Below are 19,417 nucleotides of genomic sequence, written 5' to 3'. Positions count from 1 at the left end.
GTATTTTAAAAGATTGTTTATTATCATCTGAATGTATTGGTTAAAAAAAACTTGAACAAACTTTATATTATGAACTGAAGATCTCAAGAAATGGTTTGAAATCAAACGTATCAAGTAACTTCTCATATTTCCATATCAGGAAAAATACTTTAAAAGTAGCATACTCTCTAAGAGTACAAATTATAGTCAAGAAAAAGTGTATCTGTCCATGACACACTTGATGTTTAATGATGGTTTCCAATTTTGTGGTTTTAAAAGGCATTGGTTTCTTCTTCAGGTACTCCTAAGCCAACCATCAAATGGTTACGCAACGGTAGAGAGTTGACAGGCAGAGAGCCAGGTCTATCTGTCTTAGAAAATGGCACACAGCTGGTCATTGCTTCTGTTACCCCACATGATAATGGGGAATACATCTGTGTGGCAATGAATGAGGCTGGAACCACAGAAAGAAAATACAACCTCAAAGTCCATGGTAAGGATGACAAAGAATCCTAAAATCAGACAAATCGTATGTGACAGCTTTTACTTTTTTTTTTTTAAAAAAAGCGTTTACATTATTTCTCAGTATATTGCTTCATATTACTATGAATAGATGCTAGTAAAACAAAACACTAGTGCTCTTATTGCCTTTTTAAATTGGATTTAAAGTTTCATGTAATTTTTTTTGCCAGTCCTGGGCCTTGACTCTGGGCCTGAGCACTGTCCTTGGGCCTTCTAAAGGCTAGAGCCCTACCACTTGAGCTACAGCGCCATTTCCAGGTTTTTTGTATATATGTGGTACCAAGGAATTGAACCTGAGCATGCTAAGCTAGCTAGTATTTGCTTTCTTGCATACATCCCTAATGAGTCCCATGTAACCTCATGAAGATCCTAGCTAGATGCTTGTCTTACAACAGTATGTAAAATAGATTCTCCTAAACATACATTCCAAACTGAAAACATTAAGTAATAAAGCATGCCACAAAGGATTTTTATTCATCAATATATCTGTTAAGACTTTTTAATTTATGATAAGGCATATGCCTAAATACAACTAACTTTTCTAGCCATCTCGTGTCTCTTAAATTGCTTCTGAAAGGGACTTCAAAAGGAAACTGTCAAATAAAATTTATTGTAACAAAACTCATTGTGATTCCTCTCTTTTGCAGTTCCCCCAGTAATTAAAGACAAAGATCCTGTGGCAAATGTGTCAGTGCTGCAAAATCAGCTGGCCAGTCTCTTTTGTGAGGTGGAAGGTACCCCAACACCTGTCATTACATGGTATAAAGATGACATCCAGGTAAATAAAGACATCCAAGGACAGGTGCCGTAACTCTGAACCTGAAATGGATTGTCCACATGTGGATTTCTTTGTAATAATAGTAATATAAGCATTTTTCTTCCTGTTTTGATTATGAATTTTTTAATTAAGATTGGAAATAACACCAAACATTCTGGCCCTTTAAGGTAACTGAAAGCAACACTATTAAGATTGTGAACAATGGAAAGACACTAAAACTCTTCAAAGTCACTGAAGAGGATGTAGGAAGATATTCCTGCAAAGCAACTAACATTGCAGGCACGTCTCAGAAGTACTTTAGTATTGATGTGCTAGGTAAGGAAAATGTTGTTTTAAAAAACTATAATCCAGAGTCTTTTCTCACATGGAATAAAATTGATAAAGATCGAGGCATGGAAGGGAGAGAGGAAATACCATTTTTTTCTTTAATGTTGACTAGTAGCACCACATGATGCAGAATGCTTTAATATTTTTAATTCAGAGCTACCTTTCAGTCATATAACTCAAATTATCACATACCCAGTAATGTTACTATATTGTATTAAACAGTGAAATCTTGACACTTTTTTTCCAGTTATATTAGAAGGAAATTTTTTATTGGAAGTAGCTTCACACACACACACACACACACACACACACACACACACACATTTAGTCATCTACACAAGTAGTTGTATGATGTGCAACTCACATTGTGGACAGTTGGAAGTTTGCATTTGAATTAAAGAAGGCCACATTCTCTGCTATTTTAACTATTGTATTCTAAAGTACTGGTTAAAATAAGGAAAGAGAAGTCTGAAAGTAGGGAGATAGTTTTGACAGTAAGTAACCTCTGTAATGTATGATATAAAATATTTTCATGGTAGCTCATAGATTTTTAATTTTTATAATTTTAGTGAAATTAAATTTGACAAGAGTTCATTTTGTGATTGATGACTTTCAGCCTTTTAAATACTCAGGAAAATAGCCAGAAAATTTCAAATTCACTTGTGGACTTAAGGTCTAGAACATACACATTAAAGGTAGCATTCATAAAAATAGGTAATCATTTATATTAATATTATATTCTCTTCAGTCTCTTCACAGCATGAGGTACTCTGCATTGTTTGTTTGATTTTACCAAATTGCCATCGTTAACATTTAAGTATAGGCCTTAAGTAATATCTTGTCACTAATCTCATCTGTATTATTTTTCCTCTTGAAACATTCCTTCCCATGACTTTAAATTCCATCTGTATAGTGATGACTCTCAAATTTCCATTTTATTTCTGAATTCTTATCTGTCCTTTAAGACTTGATACCAAGTATTCTCCTTTTAAAGTATTACTTTCTTGTTCATTTATTTTTGTGGGTGTTTTTTGGGAAAAGCCTTATTAAGTAACCCAAGATGATCTGAAACCACTGCCTTCAATCTCCTCACTTAGCCTTCTGAGTGCTGGAATTACAAATGTGTACTGCCAAACCTAGTTCTTGACTTGAATATCCCAGTTGTTTATTGTCCAATACTTTATTGGTAAATCCAACAGTAGGATCCCAGTGAATATGTGTTCTTGTAGGTGTAGAGACTCCTCTGAGTTCCCTAGGCCTTCTTCAGGAGCCAGTGTCTCATTCTTCCTACTACCCTGTCCCCAATTCCTGAAACTTATCTGTATCCTTCACATCCACTTTATCCCATTGTGGAAGTAGGTCACCATTCATAAGTTCAGTCAGTACTTTAAATAGCCTATGACCTATCCTTGGGCATCTACTCTTGGCTAACCTAATATGTTTTGCAGTTGTGTGTACTTAAAATACCAATCAGGCATACAGATGTGTAAAGGGATGATTCTGTGACACTGTGTTTTTGACATTAAGATTTTCTTGAAATACTGTAGAAACCATTCAGTATCTGCTTCTGCTCCTCAGCTTTTTATGCTCAATCATCAATTTTCATGATACATGTCTTCGTTTAAGTTCCACCCACCATATTAGGTACCAGCTTCCCAAATGAAGTCTCTGTTGGCCTCACTCACAACACCACTCTTGAATGTCTGGTCAAAGGCACTCCCTTTCCTGTTATCCACTGGTTCAAGGACGGGAAGTGAGTATCTTTTCTGTATTTATTTTCAGGGCCTAATTGCTAGCAAACGGATGTGCATATGTGTGTGAGTTCCTCCTACTAAATTACTTTGATCCTTCACGTTCATTTAATAATTGAATAAAAATATTACTCAAAAACAGTCTTGAGGGGCCGGGAGTTTGGCCTAGTGGTTAAAGTGCTTGCCCAGGTTCGATTCTCCTCGGTACCACATACATAGAAAAAAGCCGGAAGTGGTGCTGAGGCTCAAGTGGTAGAGCTCTAGCCTTGGGAAAGTCCAAAGACAGTGCTCAGGCCCTGAGCTCAAGCCCAGGACTGGCAAAAAAAAAAAAAGGAAAAACACACACAAAAAACTAGTCTTGAATTCTTTTAGTGTCTTTTATTCTTAGAGATAATAAAAACTCTTTCTAAATGTGTATAAATTATTTTAGAAACAGAAAAACTTATTGTGCATTTAAATCCTCTATCCCTAGACTAGCAGCCACAAAAGTCGAAAATCAAACACAGAGATAACTGGTATTGCTAAAGACTAGGTTACTGTAAAGGAAGGGTAGCACGAAAGAGGAAGGAAGGGAGGGAGGGAAGAACAAAGAAAGGAAGGAAAAAGGAGGGAAGGAAAGAAGGATGGATGGAAGGAATGAAGGCAAAAGAAAAGAAAGGGGAAAGAAAAACAATGAAGCAAAACCCCTTTTGGATTATATTACTATTGTGTAATGCTTAAATTTTAAAAGGGGAAAACTTCATCTCAAAGTGATCGTAATATAACCTTTTTTATTAAATGTTTTGCATTTTATTTTTTGCTTAGGAGTACTAATTACATTGGAATTTCCTTATTACATTTGATCCATATCTTAATAATATACCACTTAACAGTTTTTGAAGCAATTAATAAGAGAGGAAATGTGGAGAAGTTAAAATGGACCTATGGAATTTGTTTTGCTAGGCCTTTATTCTTGGGAGATCCTAACATTGAGCTTGTAGAAAGAGGACAAATTTTACATCTAAAGAACACACGAAGAAGTGACAAGGGGCGCTACCAGTGTATTGTGTCCAATGCAGCTGGCAAGCAAGCCAAGGACATGAAACTGACTGTCTACAGTAAGTGTGATCTCCCCCAGAGTTTTACACCAACATTTCTCTTTTTTTCCTATTGAATACTTTGCAATGCCACTGGCTTCCAAAGAAAGAGCCAGCTGACCTTCATGTGATTTAAACTAGAACATGATATTCACTTCTAACATATTTTATTATTAAATATAGATATAATCAAGTAATATACTGATTTTACATAAACTCACTAATGAGATTAACTACTTCCTAGTTAGTCAGTGTATACCTAAATCAAATCCATATTATTAGAAGTCTAGAGAGAAAAAAATCTTTGAAAATTGTATAGCTGTACAAGAAAAATGAAGTCATTGGTATTCAAACAGTTTGGTTGTTCTACATTCATTCCATCTTTATCCTAATTATCCTTTATTCCTTTTTATCCAAATTATGTGGGGACACACACACACACACACACACACACACGTTCATGTGTGCACAATGCGCACTGCTTGGGTGGTTTGGATAGTCAGTTGTGAAAGATTCACTTGTGACCAGTTTACATGAGTACAGTTGAATGAATGGACTTGTGAGAGTTCAACAAAGGTAAGTAGAAACAAAAGAACCTACAGCTGTTACCAGTAGCTGGTTCTGAAAACACTTAGACCTGGATCTTTCACATTTCATGAAGAGAGGGACATACAGTTGGATATAATGACATTTCTGTTCCCTTGCCTGATTCCAACCATATTATGGCTATTTATTGTGAAGTTTCATTTTGCTTTGTTAAACATCACTTCCTTAGTTACTCTTACACAATCTCTTAGACTTCCGTGAGTCTCTGAAATAATGAATAATGGGCTTTTTTTATTGAAATGTGAAACTCCAAATTGGGATGGGGGAGGGGGGGCGGGAGGGCAAGGGGATGCCATGTAGTTTGTTTTGACCAGACAGACAACTGGCTATCAGCAGATGAATCACAGGCTTCCTATCTAATTTGTATTTACTTTAAGAACATTACTTAACCTCTGTAGCACTGAAGATTTTGACTCACTTGCTGAACTTCAATTTGTGTTTTGTACGGAAATCTTTTACAGTTCCGCCTAGTATTAAAGGAGGGAATGTTACCACTGAACTGTCAGCATTGATCAACAATGTCATTAAACTGGAATGTGAAACAAGGGGACTGCCAATGCCTGTGATTACTTGGTATAAGGATGGTCAGCTGGTTATATCCAACTCCCAAGCACTCTATATCGATAAAGGACAGTTTCTTCATATTCCTCGAGCACAAGTCTCTGATTCAGCAACATACACATGTCATGTAACCAATGTTGCTGGAACTGCAGAAAAGTCATTCCATGTTGAAATCTATGGTAAGGAAAAATAGATGCTTCAACTGATTACCCTTACCCTGATGCTTTCTGATATGCCAATGTCCAACATCCAATTTATTCATAATAAAAGATGGGTGGGTTTCCTTCAAGATGAGAATTGGGATGTTTTGTTATGATCTACAAGAAAATATTTATTAAAGTTAGGATTGCTAATGAGTGGTTCAGTTATCAACCAAACTCTGCCCACAGGACTGGAAGCATCTTGACCATTAGATTCTTAAGGTGAAGGTAAAAGGGTTTTTAAGAGTGATATTATCTTTTCACTCTGCCTTTTTTAAGTTTGTTATCCTTAAGTCGTTGTACGAAAGTATGTTGGTTTGTGAGTAGAATGAGTATTGATCAAGGTCATTCCTGCTCCTATTCTCCCACATACTTTTCAACACTTCCCATGCCCCCATTCCTGATGCCATTTGCTCATTTTTACATTGAATATTATGACTGCATTCACTTGCTCTTCCTCTCTCTCATCTGCTCCTCTTCCCTTTGACTTTACCTTGCCTGACAACAACAAGTATTTCAGTTTCCTGGTATTAATTTCATTAAAATGTGAACTGTTCAAAGAAGGAACAGCACTGGTATCTTCCCGTACATATACCATACTTCAGTTAAAAATGTTTGCATATACGTACATATATGCATGTATATATACACATCTGACCATGTGTATGTTTACATGCATCTATAATTTAGATCTTCCACATGTGAATGAAAACATATGTTCTTGGGTCTCTCTGAGTCTAACTTACTTTATTTAACATAATTTTTCCAGGTCCATCTATTTTCCCACAAATGGTATAGCAATAATACCATTTTTTCTGATGGATGAGTAAAATACCATTGTATGTGTGTGTAATGTAATACACATACCTATAAATACACATACATATATGTATGTATGCATGTATGTATAAACACACCTATCCAGTGAAAGGCATCTGGACTTTTCCTATAACTTGTCTATGTGTGCTAACAGTACAAAGTATTTTCAATAGTTTCAAATCAGCAGAACCAAAACATTCTTACCTCAGTAGCTTAAGAGAAGATGGACAAATGGCCAGTTTCTCTAATCAAACTGTAAGAGAAGGGAATTTCCCCATTTCTTCATTAGGATATAGTTTATGGCTGCCTAAAGAATGACCTGAACGATAACCCCTCCCTTTTTTTTGCCTAGTTCCTCCAGTGATTGAGGGTGACGTGGCCATGCCTTTGAATAAGCAAGTTGTTCTCACTCAGCCCTTGACCCTGGAGTGCAAAGCCGCTGGCAATCCTCCTCCAGCTCTAACGTGGTTAAAAGATGGTGTACCAGTGAAAGCCAGTGACCGGATCCGCATTGAAGCTGGTGGGAAGAAACTTGAAATCTTGAGTGCCTTAGAAGTCGATGGAGGGCAGTACATGTGTGTGGCTACCAGTGTGGCGGGAGAAAAGGAGATTCAATACGAAGTTGATGTCTTAGGTAATTCAAGGTGTCATTGCCTGGATTCTCAGAATCACAGCAGAACCTAATTAGTATATTGAATTCTAATTTTTTGTTTATGTAATATAACACAGTCTAAGATAAAATATAATTTACACATCATATCAGGACTGCATCTTTCTGAGGTGGATGTCACTTCTTGATCCATGATCTAGATCTCATGTGGATCTTTCCACTGACTGTGTTTATATGTGTATGTGGATGCGCATTCACAGGTACACACACACACACACACACACACACACACACACACACTCACACACTCACATACTCACACACCACTCCTGAGTCCTGGGGCTTGAACCCAGGGCTTAGGCTCTGTTTCTGCCCATTTTTTTCTTTTACTCAAGCATAGGACTCTACCACTTGAGCCAACTGTCTACCTCTGGCTTTTTGTGGTAAATTGGAGAGAAGAGTCTTACAGACTTTCTTGCCTTGGCTGGCTTTACACAGCAATCATCAGCTCTTACCCTCCTGAATAGCTAAGAGGTTCACAGGTGTGAGGCACCAGAGCCAGCTCTTCTAATTTTGATGAGTATATTTGTAAGTGCACAGTTTCCATTCTTTAGTTATGACGGCATCAGAGCGAGTATAGAGTATAAATTAACTATATTCACATGGCATCAGTAACATCATAGTGCTAACTAGAGAAAAGTCCCCATTTCCTCATAAGTATATGCAATGATCCTGGTGAGTGTCTATTATAAAATGTGTTTCTAATATATGTCAAATTTCTCCTACATACCCAAAGACCATGGTAATTATCAATATTCTATTATGCTTCTTAGCCTGTTTGATGTGTGTTGCTTTTCTTCATGATCCATTCCTGCTGTCGTGCAGTGCCGCCAGCTGTGGAAGGAGGAGATGAAATGTCATACTTCATTGTGATGGTTAATAACCTATTGGAGTTGGATTGTCACGTGACAGGCTCTCCCCCACCAACTATCATGTAAGGGTTTTGGTATGTCTTCAATAAACACTTCTCTTGTTTTGATAGGTATTCTGAGGTCATAAAAACTCTCTTGAAAGATTTGCTATTTAAAATTGCAACAAGATGTGGTATTTGTACACAATGGAATTCTATGCTGCTGTCAGAAAAAATGACATCTCCCCATTTGTTAGGAAATGGAAAGACTTAGAAAAAATCATATTAAGCGAAGTAAGCCAGACTCAATGGAACTTAGGCTCAATGTTTTCCCTCATTCATCGAAACCAGTAGAAACCTTGGGCTCTAATAGCAAAGATTTGCAATAGAGCAAAAACTTGATACATAAGGCCATATAGTATGAAGCTAATTGAATGGACCTCTAGGACATCGAAACAAAAACCATATAACGAATGATTGCTGTCCTTAAGGTGCTATGTTGTCTCTCATCTCTTTTGCTGTTCCTTTGTTATCTCGTATTGTCACAATATCTCACTGTTATCTGATATATTGGATACATTTGTATTTGATTACTTGAAATTGGACAGGGAAGGGGGGAAAACCAAGAGGGAGGGTGGGGGGGAGGGTAATGGGTACCAAGACATGTGGAAGAGTATCAATGTATGTGAATTAATGCACCTTCTATCTGGCAAATATCATGTAACCCTTCTATTAAATACAATAAAAAATATTTAAAAAATTGCAAGTACAAAACCACATTCCTCTTTTAAAAGATGTGGCCTATATACTGTGAAACTTCTATGTGGTACTCAAAGGGTGCTTGAATTTTCTCAGCTTGAGAAATTCCTTTATATCATTGTAGATATTAGATTTTTAATGACAGTATTGGGACTGGGGCTTGAACTCAAGACCTGAGCACTGTCTCTGAGCTTTTGTCTTTTTCTTTTTCATTTTGTTTAATGTAACAACCAAATTTAATGAAGAACCAAATAACTGACAAAGCAATAAATAGCTATGTTGCATAGAACAAAGGGAAGCAACTAGAACACAATGATTAAATTTTGTGGGTAGGCAATAGAAAGATAACAAAATGTTTCAATAATGTCTATTTGTACATAATAATTTTGTTGATGATAGTCATATTTTATTGTAATTAACAGAAGGGTTACATTATATTCACCAGCTAGAAGGTGCATTACTTCACATACATTGATACCCTTTCTCATGACATGGTCCCTATTTCCCTCCTCTCCTCCCCCCGCTCATCTTGATTTTCCCCCATCCCTATCCAATTTCAAATAACCAATTAAGCACATATAAAATATATCAGATAACAAGGTGCAATATTGTAGCAATATGAGATAACCAAGGGATGGCAAAAGAGATGAGAGATAACATAGTACATTAAGGACAGCAATCACTCATTATATGGCTTTTGTTTCCTTATCCTGGAGGTCCTTACATTTAGTGTCATACTATTTGGCCTTGTGTCTCTAGATTTTGTTCTATTGTAAATCTCTGCTAGGAAAGCCCAAGGTTTCTACTGATTTTGCCAAATGAGGGAGACTCTTGGGCCTATGTTCCTTTGAGTCTGGCTTACTTCACTTAATATGATTTTTTCTAAGTCGAAATTTCCATTTCCTTACAAATAGGGCAATGTTGTTCTTTCTGACAGCAGCATAGAATTCCATTGTGTATAAATACCACCTCTTGTTGATCCACTCATCAACTGAGGGACATCTGGGTTGGTTCCATATCTTTGCTATGGTAAATAGTGCTGCAATGAACATCTTTGTGCTAGTGGATTTAGTCTGTCCTTGTTTCTGGATGATTGGGTAAATGCCAAGTAGTGGAATTGCTGGGTCATAGGGGAGCTCTATGTTTAGTCTTTTGAGGAACTGCCATACTGCTTTCCAGAGTGGTTGAAATAGTTTACATTTCTACCAACAGTGTAGTAGTGATCCCTCCTGGCCACATCCCCTCCAGCATCTATTGTTATTAGTTTTCTTGATCCTGGCCATTCTAACTGGAGTGAGGTGGAATCTTAGAGTTGTTTTGATTTATTTTTCTTTTATGGCCAGAGATGTGGAGCATTTTTTCATGTGTCTATAGGCCATTTTTATTTCTTCTTCAGAGAAGACTCTCCTTACGTCTTTGGCCCATCTTTTAATGGGATGGTTGTTTCTTTGGAGATTAGTTTTGGAGTGATTCAATTTTTTGAGCTGTTGATATATTTTAGATATGAGGCCTTTGTCCATTGTATGGTTAGGGAAGATCTTCTCCCATTCTGTAGGCTTCCTAATTAATCTACTAGCTATGTCCTTTGCCATATAGAAGCTCCGCAGTTTACTGCAGTCCCACTTATCCAGCCTTTCTCTGAGAGAGCTTGTTTGGAGGTTCTAGCAGGGGAACGCAGCTACTCGTATACCCTTGACCGAAGACCGGTCCTCCTCTATCGGGGATGGTCGTCCTCTTCGACCGAGCGCGCAGCTTCAGGAGGGACGCACATGGAGCGGTGAGGGAGGAAGGGGACACCCGCCTAGCCAGCCAGATCAGCCGAATCAACCCTGGCGATCAATGGGGTGACAGATGTCGCAGCCAGATCGCCCTCACATCCGCCAGCCTTTCTCTGATTTGTTGTGTTTCTTGGTCCTTATTAAGAAAGTTTCGACCAGTGCCAAGGAGGCCTAGTGTATCTCCTATTCCTTCTTGTAAAGTTTTCAGTGTGTCGGTTTTTACCTCGAGGTCTTTGATCCATTTGAAGTTAATTCTAGTGCAGGGTAACAAAGAAGGATCCAACTTTAGTTTTCTGCAGGTGCTTAACCAGTTCTGCGAGCACCATTTATTGAAGAGGCTGTCTTTTTCTTTACTTTCTTTTTATTCCATCAATCGTGGGGCTTGAACTCTGGGCCTGGGTGTTGTCCCTGAGATCTTCAGTTCAAGGCTAGCACTCTCCCACTTGAGCCACAGTGGCATTTCTTGCTTTCTAGTGGATAATTGGAACTAAGAGTCTTATGGACTTTCGAGCCCAGGCTAACTTGGAGCCACCATCCTCAGAACTCAGCCTCCTGAGTAGCTAGGATTACAGGCATTAACCACTAGTGTCCAGCTTTTCCAAGCCCTTTGTGCTTAAGGTTAGCATACTACCACTTGGGTCACAACCCCAGTTCTAGATTTTTGGTGCTTAATTGGAGATAATAATTTTATGAATTTTCTTGACCTGGCTGTCAGATCTCAGCCTCCTAAGTAGATAGGATTACAAACAAGTATGTGCCACCTACATCCAAGCCAAAAATATATTTTGAATTGAGAAAGACAGGCTATCAAGAAGTACAGTTAGCTCTTCCTGAAGTGCTGAAATGATTAAAAAATTACAAAGTAAAGAGAATAATAGAAATGTTAGAGGGGTAGAAGATAGTAGTAACACATGTACCATAATACTATAACATGCTTACTATTTGCAAAGTATACATGAATGGGATGGGATATGCAGAGAAGTGATTAGTCAACTAAGTGAATGAGATATATTCACACATGATTAAAAACTAAGTGGAGAATGGCATCACCGCATTTGTAAGGAAATGGAAAGACTTGGAAAAAATCATATTAAGTGAAGTAAGCCAGACCCAAAGAAATGGTTTCCCTCATTTGTAATAATTAGTATACATCTAGGATTTTCCTAGCAGAGTATCACAATAGTTCAAAGACTATGTACATATAGCCATATAGGATGAGGCTAAGTGAAACGAACTCTAGGATAGAGAAGCAAGAGCTTTATCTCTGTGATCATTGTTCTAAACATACTTTATGAAATTATTTCTTTTCTCTTTTTTGCCCTTATGGTTTATCTCATGTTGTTACTGTATCTAACTTTGGTACCTAGTATATTGTATATACATTTATTTGCTTATTTGAAACAGGGAAGGGAAGGGGAAAAACAAGATGATTGGTAGGGGATGGAGGGAGGTAAAGTGGGAGAAAAACATGAGAAGGGATATCAGTGTTCAAGAAGTAATATATCCATTGCCTGACGAATGTAACTCTAGCCCCTCTATATATTACCCTAACAATAAAATACAGCTAAAAAAAAGTAAGTGGAAGCTGGGTATCAATGGCTCATACCTGTAATTGTTGCTACTTGAAAGGCTGAAATTAAGTGAATCATAGCGGCCAGTCTGCACATAAACGCATGACTCCTTCTTAATCAGCCCCTGGACCTGATAATGCATACCTGTCATCCTTGCTACCTGGCAGTTCGAGAACAAGAGGAGTGAAGTTCCAGACCAAACTGCAATAAAAGCCCATAGAACCTCTTTGTCAAAAGAAACAGCCATGGCTGTTCATCTGTCATCCCAGCCATTCTGGGAATTTAATAAATAGGAAGCTTGTGGTCCAGGTAGTACCCCAAAATTAATCAGTGCAAAGAAGAGCTAGAGGTGTGGCTCAGCAATAGAATGCCTGTGTAGCAAACATAAGATCCTCAGTTCAAACTAGTACCACCAAGAGAAATTAAATTAAATAGGAGATGATAACTCAAAAAATATAAAATATAAAATTAAGTGATTTCATTGTTTTATTATGGATATTTCATAAACTTCATATTTTGTTAGCTAATATTATTTAAGTATTGAAATGAGTAATGTTTAGGATTATTTTCCCCTTTCCATAACCTAAAATTAACAGAAAAATAAAGAACTCAATATATAGTTCTTCCAACAATATGCCACTTTATGTGGTAGGCCGTATTTTCTTCTTCTCTTTCTCATTCATAATTTATTTCACAAATTGGATAATTGGGAACTGAGAGAAATACAAAGTAGAGCAAAAATTATATATATATATATATGTATATATGTGAAAGCACTTATCTATAACAAAGCCTAGAGTTCTGTTTTCTTTTTCTTCTACAGGTGGCTGAAAGATGGTCATCTAGTTGATGAAAAAGATGGATTCAAAATTTTACTTAATGGACGGAAACTGGTTATTACTCAGGCTCAAGTGTCAGACACAGGCCTGTATCAGTGTGTAGCATCCAATATGGCTGGAAACCATAGGAAAGAATTTGAAGTGACTGTTCACGGTATGTGTCAAAAGGGACAGGAGCCATATTGTCAGTTCACTTCCTTGTTACTTCATTATCATCTTTAGATTATTCCTCAGTCATAGATAGTTGTAGATAGTAGTGTGAAAGGTATCAATTTCCATTATGAAGGCAAAATTGAAATTCCCTTAGATATTTAACCAAAAAATTGAGACAGAAGTTACATATTAGGAAGTGTGTTTCATGTAAAATGCTGTAGTCTGAAGAGTGAGACTAAGAAAGATAGAAGAGGCAGGCAGCCATTTCCAATTTACTGAGTTGTGTCAGCATTAAAGCAGTGATTGTGAACATAGAACTTCCCAGAAGCCAAGAATGAGGGTATAATTACAAGATCCAGGGAACATAAGTGCATTCACAGAACTGGCACAGTGGGGTTACAACGATTAATCTGATGACAGGAACAAGCCTCTGCCAGAGTATTATGTGTCTTACTTTCCAGCAAAACTTGAGAAGGAAGGGAATGGACCCAGGGACCTGAGAGCCTTTTGGAAGCCATCAGAAGTCTGTGAATCTCAGTTTCATTCCTTTTTCTGTCTCTGCAGACCTATTTTCTTGGTGGTTTCGGCTGGGTCTTTTATGTGGTATTTTTTTTGTGTGCCGCATGGCCCATGATAGAATATGAATAATCCTGTTTCTCAATCTCAGTTTCTTGAGTGAAAGTCTTGTAGGGCTTGCTTAAATCAAGTCACCATTTCAGGTTCAATCAACCTTGCAGAGAACAGAGTCATGTGGCACAAATATAGGAGTCTCAACCTGATTTAATGAGGTAGTTCAGAAAAGTGGAGAGCCATTATTGATTGGGAAAACAGACCATAAGTGTAAGCCAGATATCCATGAGAGACTGATGTAGCCAGATGTATATTTTGCCTATGGTTTAGACAATTAAAAATCTGTAGATAAGAAAGAAGTGGCATTTAAATTTGCTAAAAGTTATTGTGATGAAATAACTTCATTGTTTTTTTAAGTAAAGCTTACTTTTTTTCTTTCTGAATTTATTCAGACAAAATTTAATCCAGTTTAATTCCATGATTAAGCCTTTTCTATTCTGTTTCTCTCTAGTTCCTCCAACAATCAAGTCTTTAGGCCTTTCTGAAATAGCTGTGGTAAAATACAAGCCTGTTACCTTGCAGTGCATAGCCAATGGCATTCCAAACCCATCCATCACATGGTTAAAAGATGGCCAGCCTGTGAATACTGCCCAAGGAAATCTCAAAGTAAGTTCAAATATTACTGAGAACAAATTAAGAAAGCTGCAGTGATCTTCCTAGAACTGTAACATCATTCTTATTTTTAAAAAATATTTTGTGATTAAGTAGCTATACAAAGAAGTTACAGTTTTATTAGTCAGGTTATAAGTACCAGGCTTTCTGATCAATGTAACCCTTTCCTTTGTTCTCCTCCAATTCCCCTCCTCCCATCCTCCATTCATGTTAAGTAATTCAGTTTTCACATAATATGTATTGATCATAGTGACTGCATTTGCTTCCCTTTTTCCTTTTGTTGGTGTTACCCCCTCTTTCCATTACCCCAATACATGTTTACACAATTCTGTTTTAATTGTAACTCTTCCCATTAGACAGATTTTGCAGACATTTTATAAAAATAACATTTATTTAATTATTTTGCATGAACTTAAAGAGAAAAATAACTCAACGATGATAGAGACCTATGTATAATTGTTGGTTTTTGTCATTTTGATTTATTCCTATTTCATCTGTTAAAAACCTGTTATTGCATGGGTGAATGATATTCACAAGGCCTGATCCCTTAAGCCCCAAACCATTTACTATAGATTGAAATTATGGTCAAGTCATATCTATATAAACCTAAGTGAAATGCCTGAAACCCCTTTTTGAACTTGAAAAGATCAAGTGTGTGAACTTGAGAAGATCAAAGATACAATAAGTCAGTGGATATGTTCATTTCAGTAATCCTGAAAGCATGTTCAGGGGCATATCTCAGTGTTTTCCATGTATTGATAGGTAACTATAGAAAGGATTTCAAATCTAGATAACTTAAATGATAAATTTCAACTCAGAATCAGTTAATTACTACTAACTGGTGAATGAGAGCTTGAATTTTACTTGTATTAGATTTTTGAATTACTTGTAATAAATTTTCTTAGTTCCTTGAATTTTACTTGTAATAGGTTTTCAATTTACTTGTAGTAAATTTTCTTGAGTTGCTCTGAATGGAACTAATAACAGATATCAAGTCATTTATTATCCCCATTGGTATTCATCATAAATTAAAACTTTATATTATGGAAATACTCAGTATATAGTTTTCAAACATAGGGTAGGTAAATAATCATTTATCTAGGAGACACTATTATTTTAATGATGCCAAAAGAGAACAGTTAGCTACAGTGACTGATTTAAAGAGACCATATAGAGAGGTTTGAGAGTATCACCATTGAAGAAAGTCTTTAAGATAAAGAAAAGTTCTGGGGAAATCTTCAAAGAGAATTCAGAAGATGTAGGAGTTAAACGCATAACTTAGCAGAAAAGAACCAAGCATTACAGCGGTGATGGTTATTGCCAAACAGCTTTCATAGAGAACATAATGCTTGTCAATTGAAGACCTGAAAGCAAGCCAGTGGTCTGAGGAGAAGTGGCAATGGAGAGGTAGCTTCAGAGCATCCTGTGAGCTAGAAGGAATCACTTACCTAAACCAATGATTTGATTGTTACTATAAGGAAATGGGAGCCCATTGAAGAGTTTTAAGACAGTTGTCACAAGATCAATTTTCTACTTTATATATATACATGCATTGCTTCCCCATGCATATAAATCTTGAGAAATGCATCGTTATCTGGGTTAACTTTTACAAACCTACACTGTAAGATCTCAGCTCACCATTGATGAAAATAATGCTATTGTGTGGTTCATGATCATAGTTACATGGTTCTTCTCTATAGAATACATTGGAGGAGCCAAGAGTAGATGTGTAAAACCAGTTAGGAACAAAGAAAAAGACAGAAATTTGAACTCATATTCTGGCCTTACAGGAAAAGGTATTTGAATACGAGAGTTATTCATTAGGAAAACACTAAGGGTTGGTGAGAGACTGTTTCTACAAGGTGAGAGAGAGAGAGATGTACAAGAAAGAGTGTCAGAAATCTATCTAACATGCCTGTGTCATTAATGTAACTGATCATGAAACTACTGCCTTAAAACTCTTTATGGAAATCATTGCCAAATAATGAGATGGGATATTCTGGAAAAGGACAAGTTGAGAGAGAAAAGTTGTGATTTGAGTTTAGACTTTGCCAGGCTGAGAGATGTCAGTAAATCTTTGAATGTGTGATAATGCAGCTCGGGAGGGTGTTCAGGCTACTGTTAAGGGCACATTGTTATTTGAAATCTTAGGCACAGGTGAGTTAATCTAATGAGTGAAGAAGAAGAGATAAGAGAGGGTCAACGTAGATATCTCAAAGCTGTATGTAATATTGTAGCATATGAAATCATGTTGCTTAACGCGCTTAACATACTCTGACTAGAAAATAGAATATGGGCTATTCACAGGGGAGTTTGGAGAGATCATTAGGGGTTAGAATGCGGTAAGCCTGGATGGCTTTTCTGAGTCCAGATTTCATTCTGGGCAAGGAGGGGAGGCAACCATGCATGAGTTTTGAAGGGGGGACTAGTAAATGGATCAAATTTCCATTTTGAAGAAATTATTCTGGCAACATGTACAAGGAAGATTAACAATTGGGAAGGTGGGAGGCACTGGAGCATTAGTTACGAACCCATTATAATCCCACAGTGACCATGGAAACGGAAAACTGTGACTCTGGAAAACATGCTGTGGTATAATTCATAGACAGTGAAGTGGGCTCCAAAACCCAGAAGGCTGGAAAAATTAGTGGGTGCCACTGGCAAAAAAAAAAGGAATGAAATTAAGGTTTAAGGGCAACAATGGAATAAGTTATGAGTTTAGTTCTGGAGAGGTTAAATTTTATAAACTAACCTGCCTAGCAGGTAGCCTGAACTACAGGAGATAAGTTCAGGAGACAAGGCTAAAAAAATATAGTTTGAGCTCAGAAAATTGAATCACTCCAAAACTAATCTCCAAAGAAACAACCATCCCATTAAAAGATGGGCCAAAGACTTAAGGAGAGTCTTCTCTGAAGAAGAAATAAAAATGGCCTATAGACACATGAAAAAATGCTCCACATCTCTGGCCATAAAAGAAAAATAAATCAAAACAACCTAAGATTCCACCTCACTCCAGTTAGAATGGCCAGGATCAAGAAAACTAATAACAACAGATGCTGGAGGGGATGTGGCCAGGAGGGATCACTACTACACTGTTGGTAGAAATGTAAACTATTTCAACCACTCTGGAAAGCAGTATGGCAGTTCTTCAAAAGACTAAACATAGAACTCCCCTATGACCCAGCAATTCCACTCCTTGGCATTTGCCCAATCGTCCAGAAACAAGGACATACTAAAGCCACTAGCACAACAATGTTCATTGCAGCACTACATAGCAAAGATATGGAACCAGCCCAGATGCCACTCAGTTGAAGATCAACAAGAGGTGGTATTTACACACAATGGAATTCTATGCTGCTGTCAGAAAGAACAACATTGCCCCATTTGTAAGGAAATGGAAAGACTTAGAAAAAATCATATTAAGTGAAGTAAGCCAGACTCAAAGGAGCATATAGGTTCAATGGTTTCCCTCATTTGTCATAATCAGTAGAAACCTTGGGCTCTCCTAGCAGAGATTTACAATAGAACAAAATCTAGATACATAAGGCCATATAGAATGACACTAAATGAAGGACCTCCATGATAAGGAAACTAAAGCCATATAATGAGTGATTGTTGTCCTTAATGTGCTATGTTATCTCTCATCTCTTTTGATATCCCTTGGTTATCTCATATTGTTACAGTATTTCACCTTGTTATCTAATATATCGTATATATGCGTATTTGGTTATTTGAAATGAGATAGGGATGGGAGGAAAACAAGATGAGGGGTGGGGGTGGGGGGAGGGAAATGGGGACCAAGACAAGAGAAAGTGTATCAATGTATGTGAAGTAATGCACCTTCTATCTGGTGAATATAATGTAACTCTTCGATTAATTACAATAAAAATATATGAAAAAATATAGTTTGGAGTTTCCATAGTTTTTCTACCAACAGCAAGGACTTGGAATAAAATTCTCAGCCAGTTAAATATTCAGAAAGAAAGACAGTGAAGATTCTTAAAGTACTCTAAAAAGGATTTAGGTCGTCAGTGATGTCAGTGTATTAGATGCTGGAGAAAGGGTTATGATGATTATGTAGGATGATGGAGCATGGGGCTGGAAGATATTGGCGACTTTAGAAGAATTAGTTCCAAAGAGGAACTTCTGGTCTACTAGCTTCAGAATGGTGATGGTCAGTTGCAAGAGGTTTAAGAGAGAAATAAGGAAAAATAATCAGAAAAAAATGTATCTGCACTCCCCTTTTTCATATTTTATAATTTTTAGTTTCTCAGGCCTCTATGACAATTTAATCAAAAAAGATTATTGTTTTAAAACTATTTATGAAGTGTTACATAAATGTGGCCTTTTTTTCAAATAGTTTAAAATTTCATCACATACTTCATAGTTCAGTGCGAAAGTCTTTTATTCAGAAGAGTTTTATGACTATACCAGCAGCCTGGCCTTGGGTTATTTTAGTTTGTGTTTTCCAGTGAATAAGAATAAGCTTTCAAACTAACGAGTCTGTTTTCTTAGGCATAATGAAGTGATCTGGCTCTAATCTATCAGGAGATAATTATGATATTGGCAGGAAAATATAATTAGATATTACAAATTTAGATAATTTTTTTAAATCTGGGCAAATGTTTCAAGGTCAAGTGCAAAGTACCAAATACTGCCATGCTTTCTGCTCCCAATTAGATACAGTCGTCTGGTCGAGTTGTACAAATTACCAAAGCTTTGTTGGAAGATGCTGGCAGATACACATGTGTGGCTACCAATGCCGCTGGAGAAACCCAACAGCAAACTCAACTGCATGTGCATGGTAATGTCATTTCCATATCAAAACAAAAGAATATTTTATGGCTCTTTTTTTAAGATGGTGGACTCATTTTGACTGATTTACACTATTGAAAAGCAATTATTTTAGATCTATGTGAATATGTCAGCTCGTTGT

At 36.9% G+C, this 19,417-nt stretch overlaps 1 protein-coding gene across 2 annotated transcripts in view; it reads left to right on the top strand.

The window, feature by feature from the left end:
* Positions 1-19,417, top strand: part of Hmcn1 (hemicentin 1) — a 389,576-nt gene that overhangs the window by 231,259 nt on the left and 138,900 nt on the right. For both annotated transcript variants that reach the window (XM_090340222.1, XM_090340223.1), the window contains exons 26-36: positions 278-472; positions 1,149-1,279; positions 1,447-1,594; positions 3,233-3,359; positions 4,300-4,454; positions 5,501-5,779; positions 6,972-7,253; positions 8,115-8,223; positions 13,071-13,240; positions 14,321-14,475; positions 19,162-19,285. In XM_090340222.1, coding sequence (XP_090196348.1) covers positions 278-472; positions 1,149-1,279; positions 1,447-1,594; positions 3,233-3,359; positions 4,300-4,454; positions 5,501-5,779; positions 6,972-7,253; positions 8,115-8,223; positions 13,071-13,240; positions 14,321-14,475; positions 19,162-19,285 — 1,875 coding nt within the window. The remainder of the gene's footprint in view (positions 1-277; positions 473-1,148; positions 1,280-1,446; positions 1,595-3,232; positions 3,360-4,299; positions 4,455-5,500; positions 5,780-6,971; positions 7,254-8,114; positions 8,224-13,070; positions 13,241-14,320; positions 14,476-19,161; positions 19,286-19,417) is intronic.

This window comes from Megascapheus bottae, chromosome 10, assembly GCF_031878675.1.
Source record: "Megascapheus bottae isolate mThoBot1 chromosome 10, mThoBot2.hap1, whole genome shotgun sequence".
Classification (NCBI taxonomy): Eukaryota; Metazoa; Chordata; class Mammalia; order Rodentia; family Geomyidae; genus Megascapheus; species Megascapheus bottae.
The sequence above is the reverse complement of the archived record's forward strand: the minus strand, read 5'-3'. Positions and strand labels throughout refer to the sequence as shown.